The 12,125-nt window shown below is 41.3% G+C and overlaps 2 protein-coding genes and 1 long non-coding RNA gene across 6 annotated transcripts in view; 2 read left to right on the top strand and 1 right to left on the bottom strand.

Annotated features, from left to right (window-relative positions):
• Positions 1–405: 405 nt before the first annotated feature.
• Positions 406–9,497, bottom strand: LOC307039276. Of its 2 annotated transcripts, XR_013808193.1 has the most exons (3): positions 8,848–9,497; positions 1,627–1,674; positions 406–1,432 (listed from the first exon to the last, which is right to left on the bottom strand). It is a non-coding gene; the product is annotated as an uncharacterized lncRNA (long non-coding RNA). The 2 variants fall into 2 exon arrangements; XR_013808192.1 differs by having other exon boundaries at positions 406–1,674.
• LOC307039273 (zinc finger protein 862-like) lies at positions 3,140–8,108 on the top strand. Of its 3 annotated transcripts, XM_079681159.1 has the most exons (9): positions 3,531–3,834; positions 3,912–4,087; positions 4,193–4,362; positions 4,473–4,711; positions 5,943–6,200; positions 6,284–6,493; positions 7,616–7,708; positions 7,825–7,977; positions 8,037–8,108. In XM_079681159.1, exons 1-9 carry the CDS (start codon positions 3,631–3,633, stop codon positions 8,091–8,093), a joined length of 1,560 nt encoding a protein of 519 aa, XP_079537285.1. In that variant the 5' UTR covers positions 3,531–3,630; the 3' UTR covers positions 8,094–8,108. The 3 variants fall into 3 exon arrangements, with proteins under 3 accessions (XP_079537286.1, XP_079537285.1, XP_079537287.1); XM_079681160.1 differs by lacking the exon at positions 3,531–3,834 and adding an exon at positions 3,140–3,253 and having other exon boundaries at positions 7,825–8,055; XM_079681161.1 differs by lacking the exons at positions 7,616–7,708; positions 7,825–7,977; positions 8,037–8,108 and adding an exon at positions 6,570–6,761 and having other exon boundaries at positions 3,616–3,834.
• Positions 9,498–9,668: 171 nt separating the features above from the next.
• chka (choline kinase alpha) overlaps positions 9,669–12,125 on the top strand; it is a 35,355-nt gene continuing 32,898 nt past the window's right edge. Inside the window, exon 1 of the mRNA XM_079681163.1 lies at positions 9,669–10,150. Within this exon, the coding sequence (XP_079537289.1) occupies positions 9,915–10,150 (236 nt within the window). The 5' untranslated portion in view covers positions 9,669–9,914. The remainder of the gene's footprint in view (positions 10,151–12,125) is intronic.

Here is a 12,125-nt window from a genome sequence, read left to right as displayed (position 1 = left end):
ATACTTCTGCATACAGTATGTGACACTGTGAGTGTGGGTAGTGCATTTAAACTACAGGGCAATCACTATGGGCAGCAACGCTGTAAATATTGAAAAATAAATCGAGGAAAATGGCACAAAAAACTGGTAGTGGCCTGGCTGGGTGTATAATTCCCGGCCTGACTTATTGTCCCAGTCCAGCCCTGATTGACGCATGACAACAAATATGCCCAGCGTACCTATGACGCGCCTCAGAGAGCAGAAAAGAAAGACATCACATAACGTTAGCATTTCGAAAATGTTAGCGTGGCTTAATAATAGTGCGAAAAGACAGCGGTTGTCGCCGGACAAGGATTCCCTCTCTCCTTTCCTGCTGAAAGATGGTGAGTGTACTCAGGGACGAGGAGTCATTTAACCAGCCGCCAGTAGGAGTCAGGCTTTATTTTCTTTTATATCCATAAAGAAAAAGTAAATCTGTTTACAGTTGTTTCATTATGGATGTTGAGTGGTATCCATATATCTCTTCATGTTGCTCTCAAAGTGCACCAGATTGATGCATCTAACTTCAATATTTAAAAAATATCTTCCCGGGTGAGCATGCCCCCGGACTCCCCCATAGGGTGTCAGGTCCACTCCCCACTTATAAAAATAGCACTTTACCACTGCACCCTCTCTAATCTCATGTTGTTTAAGTACAGTGAGCCATTCTAAAATATTCAGTAAAGAGACAAACCCACCAGCATTATAGGATATACAATATGACTTTGAGCCAAATACTTATTTTTGGGCTGTATAAATAAATTCACTTGAAACCGTTGCTGATTTAGAGTACTGGCACCTTTTTTATTCCTATTCAAGCACTGACCTGGAGTAAATTCACAAGCTACCCTGCAGTATACAAATTCATTACGACTAGCTGCACCTTTACCAGCTTTGAGAACACTTTAATGATCAATCATTATAAAACATATCATATATTATTCTGAAATAAACCAATCTGCACAATGACTACTTTTACTTTTGGTAATTTAAGTACATTTTGATGCTAATACTTACTTTTACTTGAGTAACATTTTTTAATGCAGGACTTGCAGAGTATTCATACACTCTGGTACTTCTACTTGTATTCAAGAACAAGATCCGTGATCTGCTGCAGTGTTTAGAATCTGAATTGGTCTTTTAATAGAGAACCGCAGTGACGCGTCTTCAAACCCGGAAGTAAACTTCTTTCGGTTCCTTCGTGAAAAACCAATGCAAATTCTCCATAGGATTTTGGAAAATAGCTCGAAATAAGGTCTGTGGTTGACACACATTTCTGGCCACATTTTGCGGCCAGATGCATTCTTCAGATGCAGGTCCATGAGTCAGATTTGTGGCTCTCCCTATCAGGATTGTTGGGGGCATCTCCAGATGGTCTGGTAGGGTCTTCCGTTGTGCTGGAGGTAAAGTGTCCCTACGGAGCCAGGGAAATGACAATTAGTGAAGCATTGCAAATCAAGGGCTTCTGTGTCAGTAAGGAAGGAGAAACATTCAGCCTGCGTGAGGAACATCCTCACTGGCACCAAGTGCAAGGTCAGCTTCACCTCACTGCAAGAAAGAAGAAGAAATAAAAAAATTGTGAATTGTTTTTAATTTACATTTACTCGCCTTTGCAATGTTGTGGTTGTTAGAGTGTTAGGTTTCCTGTCAGCTCGTCTGTTGGGAAGATATAAAATATTAGTTTCATGGAAGTCACACCGTCACATATAAGAGCATTAAGACATACAGTACATAGGCTAATTGAACTAAAGAAATAAATGGTAGATTAATCCATATTGAAAATAGGTGTCAGCTGCTACACTAATTATAATAGCTATATTTCTTAATTAATTAAGATAAGATATTACTGTATTGATCCCAATTTGGGAAATGTTTGTGTTGCAGCAGCATAACAAGAAAAACAAAATATAAGTTATTATATATACAAAAGTATGTGAGGGATGGAATATTACATTTAATATAAATGTAAAATGTACATGTGATTTTACGTCCAAGAGAAGCTATGGAGCAGAGTTCTCTGCCAGCCAGAGGTGATTTGTTATTAGTTCACAGTGTTTCCCACACAATGTTAATACTTGGGCGGGCCGCCCAGGTATATTAAGGCCCGCCCAAGTATATTTCGGACCTTTTTAAAAAAAAATGTATCTGTCCGCGAGCGACGCCATCTGCGAGTGATTAACTAATGGACAATGAGCCCTCGCTCTACGTCTCCTGTGCCTCTTCGCTCTGCTGTTGATTAACTAGGGGACAATAATCCCCCCCTGTTCGCTCTGCGATCGATTAACTAGTGTATGATCCCTCGCTCGACACCTCCTGTTCGTGCTGCCATCACGTGGAGGGAAACGAGAAACAGAGAAGACGACGTTAATTTAGAAGACGCGGACACTAAGGTAAAGTAACTATTTTCTCCTTATTGTGTTGTTGTTTTCTGACTTTGGTAGGAGATTCGAATTATTTGAAGTTAGTGGCAACTAAGAGTGTATTTAACGTAATCAGGCCAACTTTGCTGCTTGCAAGTTACGTGTGCTAAATTAAATATAAAAAAGATTATAATTTGTATTCTCTTCGGGCTATGCCAGTTAGAAGGACACAGATTAACTTTAGCTAAGGTTAGACTGTTAATTTCCCCTGCATTACTCCTCAGATATGAGTATTCAAAAATATTTTAAGAGAATACGGCATGAGGATGAGGAGGAGAGACGAGGAGAGGAGGAGAGACCACAGGTAACTTAGCCAATGTTAGCATTTTGCTTGCAATGGCAATAATAAATGCATAAGTCTCAATAATGATATATGTCGGATCATTTGACCTGAAATTATACAATTGCAGTCAACAGTTAGTTGCAATGCAGAGACCAAACTAGATTCAAGCTTGTTTTCAATTCTAGCCGGTGGTCAGTGAAGATGCTGGCACAACTAGTCAGAGTACTGAGGGAGAGGCAGCAGGTCCCAGTGTGGTAAAAGCAGCAGCAGGTCCCAGTGTAGAAGCAGGTGCAGGTCCCAGTGTGATAGCAGCAGCAGGTCCCAGTGTGGTACAAGCAGGTGCAGGTGAACAAGCAACACAGTTCCAAGCATCACATTCACAGACATAGTATAATAGCAAGGAGAACTCTACCATTTAAATGCAGTAATACCAATGCATTATTTTCAGATTCCAAGCATCGCCACTCAGGATGGAACCCTGATTGGCTCAAAATGCCACAGTTCAAGAATTAGCTCTACCTCACCCAGCATGGTATGAATGGCATTTGCAAGTTCATATTTGTAATAAAACTTATTTTTTGACACGTTTTTCTTTTTAAAAAGGAATGTTTTGCCGAATCTGCAGGCAACACAAGCCTCCAATAAAGAAAGGCCCCTTAAAACGGGCTTTCATAGAAGTTGGGATTCTTGTTTTCCGCAAGGATTATATCGAGCGCCACATCTCCTCAGAGCCTCATCAATCAATCAATCAATCAATCAATCAATCAATGTTTATTTATATAGCCCAATATCACAAATGTTACATTTCATCAATATAGTGTAAAGCATCAGGTCTCACTTGCATCAGGTATATCATTTTTTAATCTAAAGCTAATTTCTGCAACCTATCAACCATGTTTGGCTCATATAATGAATTATGTCTTTGCCCTTGGTCTAGGCTACTCAGTGATGCAGGCTTTTGAGCCCACAGTTATTATGGAGCATGAGGCCGTCATAGGTGGATTCAAATGTCTTTACTGGCTAGTAAAGAACGAGATTGCTCACCACACCAACTACCCTAAGCTCTTAAGTTTAGCTCAGCTTTTGGGTTGTGATTACTTTGAAAAGCTGAAGGTAAACCTAGTACAAAATGATGCTTGTGAAACTAAGAACTTTAACCAGCTAAATGTTAAATGATCTCTTTTTCTCAGGTGGATCAAAGAAACAATTATCAATCACACAGAATAGTGGATGAAATGCTGGAGATCCTTGCAGAGATAGTAGAGTCGCCTATTTTGGAAGAGATAAGGTTATCTCAAGCAATCAGCCTAGAGGTTGATGAAACCACAGATGTATCTGTAAACCGCCAGTTGGATTTACATGTTAGGTGGGGTATTTTTTAAAGGAATGATGTGCATTTAAATAAAGATGTAGGCCTAGTTAAACTTAATATTTATTAATATGTGTGAAAACCTATACATTTTTATTTTAGACACCTGGATAAAGAGGGTTATGTTTTCAACCACTTCCTTGACCTGGTAACTCTGGAAGATGGGAAAGCTGACAGCGTTGTAGCTGCCATCAAGAGTGTACTACAGAAGAAGGATCTCCCGGTAGACAGGCTCTACGGACTCGGCACAGACGGTGCAGCAGTGATGACGGGTATGGAGTTTATTCTTAAATCTAATGGATTGTGTGAAATGTGTATTGTCAGCTGTTATGAAAGGAAACAAAATGACGCCCTCCACGCTGCATTTAATTCTTAAACTTAGGCCGTCTGAATGGAGTGGCAAAGCAGCTCACAGACAGTTTTCCAAAGCTGGTTTCTGTAGCGTGTGCTGCTCACAGACTAGCACTGGCATGCAAAGATGCCTCAAATGCTGTCAGGTATATGGCAAACTTCAGGAACCACCTGCAGGAACTGCACCTATTCTTCCGAAATAGTGCAAATAGGTCAGCCACACTGAGTGCTGCCGCTACCACTCTTGGTCTGAACGACTTGAAAGTCAAGGTGTGTTTTCTAGGGCCGGGACTCGATTAAAAAAATTAATCTAATTAATTACAGGCTTTGTAATTAATTAATCGCAATTAATCGCATTTTTAATCACATATAAATATTTGACCTGAGAACAGTGAGAAGCAATTTTTTTCACATGGATTTTAGTATACCATTGAATAATGACTGAATACATAAGCTTAAGCAACAAAACATTGTTTATTTTTTTCAAGGTGGTACTTAACCAAGACCAACAGAAAAGTGCAATTTTTGCCATAAAGTGTAGCAATAGCATATTTAGGAATATAGTACATTTCAGAGATTCAGGTAGCCTATAGGTAGGTAGACCTTCTGTAAACTATAACACTTTGTTTTTTAAGTAAGACACAATACTTTCAAGTACATTCAGAACATTGGAAACCCTGACTATTCGAAAACATCTCTCTGTTGCTTCAGAGGCCATAACAGACTTTACCAACAGTTGATTTAAAAAATGTAATCAATTTCAGTCCAACTCTCTCAATAACCTTGGCCAAAACAATAAACAGTTCAACATAAAGTGCCAGTTGCACCAACAACGTAATAAATAGTTCAACATAAAGTGTACCATTTAAAATAAAATAAAAAAGTGCCAGTGATTGACCTCAATCCCGCCTATTCTTCCAATATCCTGATGAAAAATAAAATCTCTCTGTTGCATAGGCCACTGTTTGATCAACGCGAATTGGATGTGGGTCCTTGTACTCCGAGTCGGGCTAACGTCCACGCTAGCTGCTATATGTTTTGCATTGAGGTGATACTTGAGCCTGGATGTGCTGCGGTGATATGCAAATTCCTTTTTGCATAATTTGCAAACAACCGTGCTCTTATCGATGCTTCCATCCGTCCGTTTTTTAAAACAAAATGTCCCATCCACGGGGCCACCCAAAGCGGTCTCATCAGCTTCTTCGTTCACGTTTGACTATTGTTCACTGTGGTTTGTTGTTGTTTGAAGTCATGAACGTTAGTTGGTGCTCCAGTATAATCGGTACCCCTGAAACTCATCCAGTGAGAAACGTTCCGCGGTGCAAAAACAAGTGCGATTAAAATGCGTAAATTTTTTTTACGCGTTAATTTTTGTGTCATTAATTAATCTTAATTAACGCGTTAAATTCCCGGCCCTAGTGTTTTCATCTATTTTCATAATACTATTGTGGTGTCATTATTTACATATATTTTACTTACCAGTGTTTCTACTTGTTGTTAGGAGGTGAAAGATACAAGGTGGCTATCGCAGCACCTAGCCGTTCAAAACCTCCAGAGGAACCTTACAGCTGTGCTGGCTGCTCTGGCGGAAGAAGCGAGCACAAGGAAGTGCCCAGTGGCCAAAGGTCTATACACCTTCTGTGCCACATACCGCTTTGTGGCTGCCCTCTACCTTCAGGCAGATGTGCTGCCCCACATTGCAATGCTGTCCAAGGTGTTTCAGAGAGCTGATGTGAACTTTCTCCACATAAAGGAGCAGGTAGATTACAAAGAAATGCATTTGATGCTCCCAGTTATTTGCATTATCCATCCTATTATATTGTTGTCTTTTTCCACATTTAGGTGCCAGTCACACTTGTTACTCTGAGGAGAATTCTGGAGGCAGGCGAGACCCCACCCCCCGGAACTTTCCTTGCTCGCCTACACCAAGACTTGGACAACCCAGGTGGACTTGGGGCGTTTTGCATTGCCGGAGAGGAGGAGAGGATCAGGAGGGGACACGGAATTCTGGAGCGCCCCCGGGAAGATATGTGGGCCAGATTTGTCAGAGATGTAAATACATCCCTTCTTACTTTTACATTCCAATATTTATTTTTCTTGAACTGAAAAATGTATAATATCATTCCAGGTCCTCAAACCTTACATCTGCAGCCTGGAGAGCAACATTGAGAGCAGGTTCCAGCATATTGAAGTGCTGGGTAGATCCTCCAGAAAAACGCGATTCTGCGATCGCAGAATTTACCGCATAATTAGCAAAATGGCGCAGATTTTTAAAAGGCCGCATATTTATCAAAAGGCCGCATAATCCCCGCATTTTTCCACATATGGAGTGAACGTGTGGAACTCACACGATAGAGAAAACACCAAGATGAAAAAATTGAATCCATCTCATATACCGACGAAAATTTCTACTAAAGACCGGGCAAAAAGTGGGGGGAAACTATTCTGCACCCCGTGCAACTGTGTGTTGGAGCATAAGAGAAAATCGACGGGGACGACCCACTTTGATTCATTCAAACATTCGAAAATGCTTTCTGCTGCTGCGGACAAGAAAGCCAAACAACTCACGTTCAGCGAGGCATCAACCTCCAGAACCCTTTCGAGGGCTACAAGAAACGAAGTGAGTAGCCTACAAGATTGAAGCTGGTCAGATAACGAACGAGTAAATGAAAACGGAATGAGGCGGAGAAGTGTGTGTGTGTGTGTGTGTGTGTGTGTGTGTGTGTGTGTGTGTGTGTGTGTGTGTGTGTGTGTGTGTGTGTGTGTGTGTGAGATTAAAATAGCCCAATTGCTTTTACAATAAATAAACATTAAATGTGTTTAATTGAATAGTAAAGGGGTTTAACGTTAGTGGCAGGTTGTGTGTGAGAGAGAATAAATAAGACAGCCCAATATTTAAAAAAATTGTTATACTTTTTCCCCGCATATTTAGCATATTCCGCAACTTTCTGCATATTTCGCAACTTCCCGCAATTTCACCGCATAAAATCACATAAAAACCCCGCATATTTGATCGCATAATCAAGGATTTTAGCCCGCATAATCAAGGAATTTAGCCCGCATAATAAAGGATTTTTGCCCGCGTTTTTCTGGAGGCTCTAGCTGGGGGCCTTCAGTGTCCTGGGTCCAAAGGCAGTTACCTCCAATGATTTAACCAACATTTCAATGTTGCAGACCCTTGCCAACAAATTCATCCCAGGGCAGGATGCCACAGTTATCCAAGGGTGGACCTCCTACAAGCAGCATGTTCTTGAAGGAACATTTAAGGTTGGTAAATACCTAAATTAATATGAACTTGACGGTTAGAATAGCTTGTTTTGACATCTGTAAATGTTTCAATTATACTGTATACTCATTTGCCCTGCCTTGGCTAATCTCTGAAGGACAAGACACAAGCTGAGATCATGCAGCTCCTGGCCAGTGAGAAAGACGAATGGGCAGAAATATACCCATACCTCAGCCTTCTCTCTTCAGCGGGGTTGGTCATCCCTGTCTCCAGTGTAAACTGCAAGAGGGATTTTTCTACGATGAACAGGGTAAGTGTCTTGCATGGCATTCTGTATAGTTCATTTAAAACAAACTGTCTGTTTTACAGGTGAAAACTGACATGAGAAACCGATTGAAAGGGGAGCACCTGGCTGCATGCGGATAGCAGTCAGTGGACCAGCACCAGAGGCGTTCCCATACACACAGGCGTTGGAGCTGTTCTTCAACAAACCCAGACGGATTAAGTGCTCTGACAAACAGTGCCATCTTTGTACAAAATGAATATTGCCATTGTGGTGACCACGTATTGATACACTGGTTCATAATTCACACATGGAACTACAATTGGGGTTTTGTTTCCACACGGACCTGTTGTGTGTTCCTTATATATATTGTGTGCCCTCCTGGCTCTTCCTCTTGTCGTCCCGGGCTGCGACCCGACAACATGTCCTTTGCAGCTCTCTATTAAAGACAACTTTGCACCTTCGATGCACCGCCTCTGACTCCCTATCTCTCGGCACTACACCATACAGTAATGTAAAGTTAATGAATAAACATGTTGTTAAAACGTGTTGTTTGTCACATGTGTTGCACGTCACAGAGCCCGCCCCGCGGTCCGCTTGCAGCCCCCCCACCCCTGGCACCTTCCCCCCCAAGTATATTTCAGATCTGTGGGAAACACTGGTTCAATATGTCAAACTGATTTCCCTGACTACAATCTTTAGTTACATGGTGAAACGTTATGCTGCTTGTACTAATTAGACTTATCATATAAGCCACACAGGTTTTAATAGGATGTATTCATTAACTTTACTTATGTTGCGGTCTTTTCAGCAGCGCCATCTCTAAAACGGCGATACAGTCACTACCCATAATTTACATTTCACCGTGACATGGACAAAAATGTAACGTCAGCTTACCTCATGGCCGGAATCCAGACTCTCCTTTGGAAAACATTGGCCGGGAGACGATAGAACAAGCACGTTTCATGCGAAGACCTGTGGCTGCAACCCGGAGCAAAGCAACAAACCATTGTGTAGCAGTAGCTAACTAGTAGCGCTAGCTTTAGCTAACGTTAGCTAACGAAACGAACTGCCGAGTAAAATTGGAAAACACTGGTAATTAATTATTCTATAATTTGTAAAACTACGGTGTTAAAAACGACAATTTCAAAAATACAGATTCTAATGGTCAGATATAGATATACAGATACTAAAGATAGGCAGGTACTTGCTTTCAAGCAGAACACAGGGGAAAACAAACTTAGCGGGAGTGTTTACGTGTTCGGCGTAATGACGTACAACGGCCTCGACAATTTCTGTAGTCCTATTCAGCCACTCGGTAACAACCATCGTTTTTCAGAGACGTAAACTCTTCAAAAATCCCCAGTGGGGTCACTGCTGATGTATTTAATGTCGTAGAACAAAACGTGATTCATCTCTTAAATTTGTGTCAACCACAGACCTTATTTCGAGCTATTTTCCAAAACCCTATGGAAAAAATGCATTGCTTTTTGAAGAAGGAACCGGAAGTGCTAAAAATGCTAACTTACTTCCGGGTTTGCGACGCGTCACTGCGGTTCTCTATAACGGTACGTCTACACTGGTAGTCACCATATGGTTTGTTTTGGTGCCTCGGGGACGTGTCCGAGCCGACCAATGAGGGAAGAGTATGCCCCCTACGCGTCATGTGACCCCGCCCTGCGTACTCTTCCTTTACATCAACGCGTCCCTCCTCACACTTTATTCATACATTGCCAGAAACGGAGCCTGCTGCAGACTGTTTATCAGACCTCTCCACAGAGCTTCGCATTTTTCCAACGAAAAATAAGGAGAACTACAACCCTCTGTCCTTTATACATCCACTGAGAGAAAATAATTGTTGCGGATAACGGAAATAAATCCTCCTGCGACACCAGCCAGAGGATAACGATCAGCTTAGTCGCTCAGAGGGGGTCAGAATTTGCGTTTTATTACTAAAAAGCAGTATGAAAACTAAATTTATCAACGGAGTATCTTCTTCCCCCTCCTTGTCTCTGGGTCTGCTGGTGACCGAAAACGCCCTGCAGGTTCAGGGCGACACCGAGGGGGACTGCAAGGCGCTGGTTCAGCTCGAGCTGCCCGACTTGGAGACCCGCCGCAAGGCTTATCTGTGGTGCCGGGAGTTCCTCCATGGAGCCTGGAAGAGCCTGGCCGAGGAACACTTCCACATCACCATCATACGGTACAGTGTGCACGCGCTTGTTTGGTGAAAATAGGCCCATTTGGTTGGAGTGATTACACAGTCTCACCGTTAGAGGCTGAATAATACATTTGTGCAGTGATGTGATCCTTAGCTGCTACACAGGAAACTATGACAATAGAATCCCTTTCAGTATCCAGTTTACGTTTAAAGAAATGCCTTGGTGTATGGTGGTGCAAAGTGCAAACATAAAACAACATGGGGAAATAACTTCTAAGAGAAGGTCCAAAATATAACAATTTAAAAAAAGAAGCTATTTAAAGTCCATGTAATGTCCAAAATAAATGTTATTCTGTGTTAATAAATCGCTTCATCACTTTCCACTGTTTCATTTGACATATCAACATCAATGATTCTTTCCATAAATACCCCCCAAATAACATGAAATGTGTGCCACTTTCCCGTGTTATTCCGCTCCGGTAGCAAAAAGCTTGCCAGCCATTAACCCAGCTGTGTGACGTCACACGTGGCAAACACCAGCCCCGTCTGGATTGTTTGTTTTGTATCCTTCCGCTATTTTCGCTCAACATATGTGTAACCGGACCTCGCTAAACTTTTTTTATCTAACAATTCATGATGGGGAAGCGATGTGTAATTGTGAGCTGTGAATGTTTCCTGATTGCTATAAACATTGATCATGGGTGCTGGAAGATTGTGCACAAAACTCGGGTCAGAATTAAGTTACTACAGGTGTTATGCCAGCTTGAGCTAAATGTCACCAGAGTACAGTGAACTTGCCTAGTGACTGAAATATATAAAAGTTGAAGTGAAATAAGTAAGGCCAAAAATGAATTACGTCTGAATATCTTTATTATTTTTACCACTTTTAATTATTTGTGGGCTCGCACATATACCAAAATAGACTAATGTACACTGCAATAAAGATAAAATGTTACAAGTGAAAAATTAACAAAAGAACCCTTTTTTATTTATCAAACAGTAAATTAATACAATCTTACAAATTTGCGATTTGGAAAATGTTGTTTTATTTACATGTTTCTTTGGAAAAATAATATTGTAAATGATGTACTTTGTAAATTATTTACATCATGCGAAACCATTTTAACCAGTTCAGCTGCATGACTTATGTCAAATTACAGATTTGGCCATTGAAATCCCTGATAGCGGCCTCCCGGTTCAGGGTAAGTCTTCCGTATCTCGGTTACAGCACATGCAGGCAGCGGGATTCTGATTTTTGGGCCGAGTACACCCCAGCACCAACGTACAAACTGTCGATAAGCTGTATATCGATACTTCCTAATGAAAAAAAAGTATACAGATTATAAATATATTTGGAGAAAAATAAAATGTTATGTAGTACTATTATGTAGCAATGGTTACAAATTGGCTTATAACATGATATTTGTATTTTACTTGTACAAAATAAATATGAGGTTTTACATGACTGCTTGACAGAATCATAGACCTCTTATATATTTCCTCACATGTGTAGTTGTTTCTTTTCCCAAGCATACATTGAACTTGCATACACAGAAAAAATAAAAGCCAAGCTGTTTTTGACTGCTTGAAAGAGTTTAATGGTATCTTTAAAAGTGTACCATATCTGTAGCGACTAAAAGTATTATATGAAAGCAAAGCTGCAATAGGCAGTTGGGTCAATCAATATTTACTTACTGGTGTAGTGGGCCATCAACTGCTCTGTGTTGTTGTTTGTATTGAAGATACGCTATTTTCAGTGTCCAAACACTGAGACAGCCTTCTCTAAAGCCTGGGTGGCTAATAATGCACCTTGGTTTCTCGTCGGTGTCTTCTATCTGGCAGAGTCCTGCACGGGTCTGATTTTCAAGACCCGCTCCCGCCCCGCACCCGTGACGTGCAGTACCGAACCCGCCCCGCTACCCGCACATATTGCCAATTAGTTCTGCAACCCGACCCGACCCGCCGGCACATGATCCGCAACCCGACCCGAACCCGCATATATAGGCCTATAAGCAGT

Source organism: Notothenia rossii (genome assembly GCF_949606895.1).
Source record: "Notothenia rossii genome assembly, chromosome: 5".
Taxonomy (NCBI): Eukaryota; Metazoa; Chordata; class Actinopteri; order Perciformes; family Nototheniidae; genus Notothenia; species Notothenia rossii.
This window is presented reverse-complemented; position numbering and strand designations above follow the sequence as displayed.

Bases quoted from the DNA above. Each gene is read 5' to 3' on its own strand.
- LOC307039273 (XM_079681159.1), top strand. From the start codon at position 3,631: ATGAATTATGTCTTTGCCCTTGGTCTAGGCTACTCAGTGATGCAGGCT. The intron at 3,835-3,911 runs GTAAACCTAGTA...TCTTTTTCTCAG, and splicing joins ATTACTTTGAAAAGCTGAAG to GTGGATCAAAGAAACAATTA. The intron at 4,088-4,192 runs GTGGGGTATTTT...TTTTTATTTTAG, and splicing joins CAGTTGGATTTACATGTTAG to ACACCTGGATAAAGAGGGTT.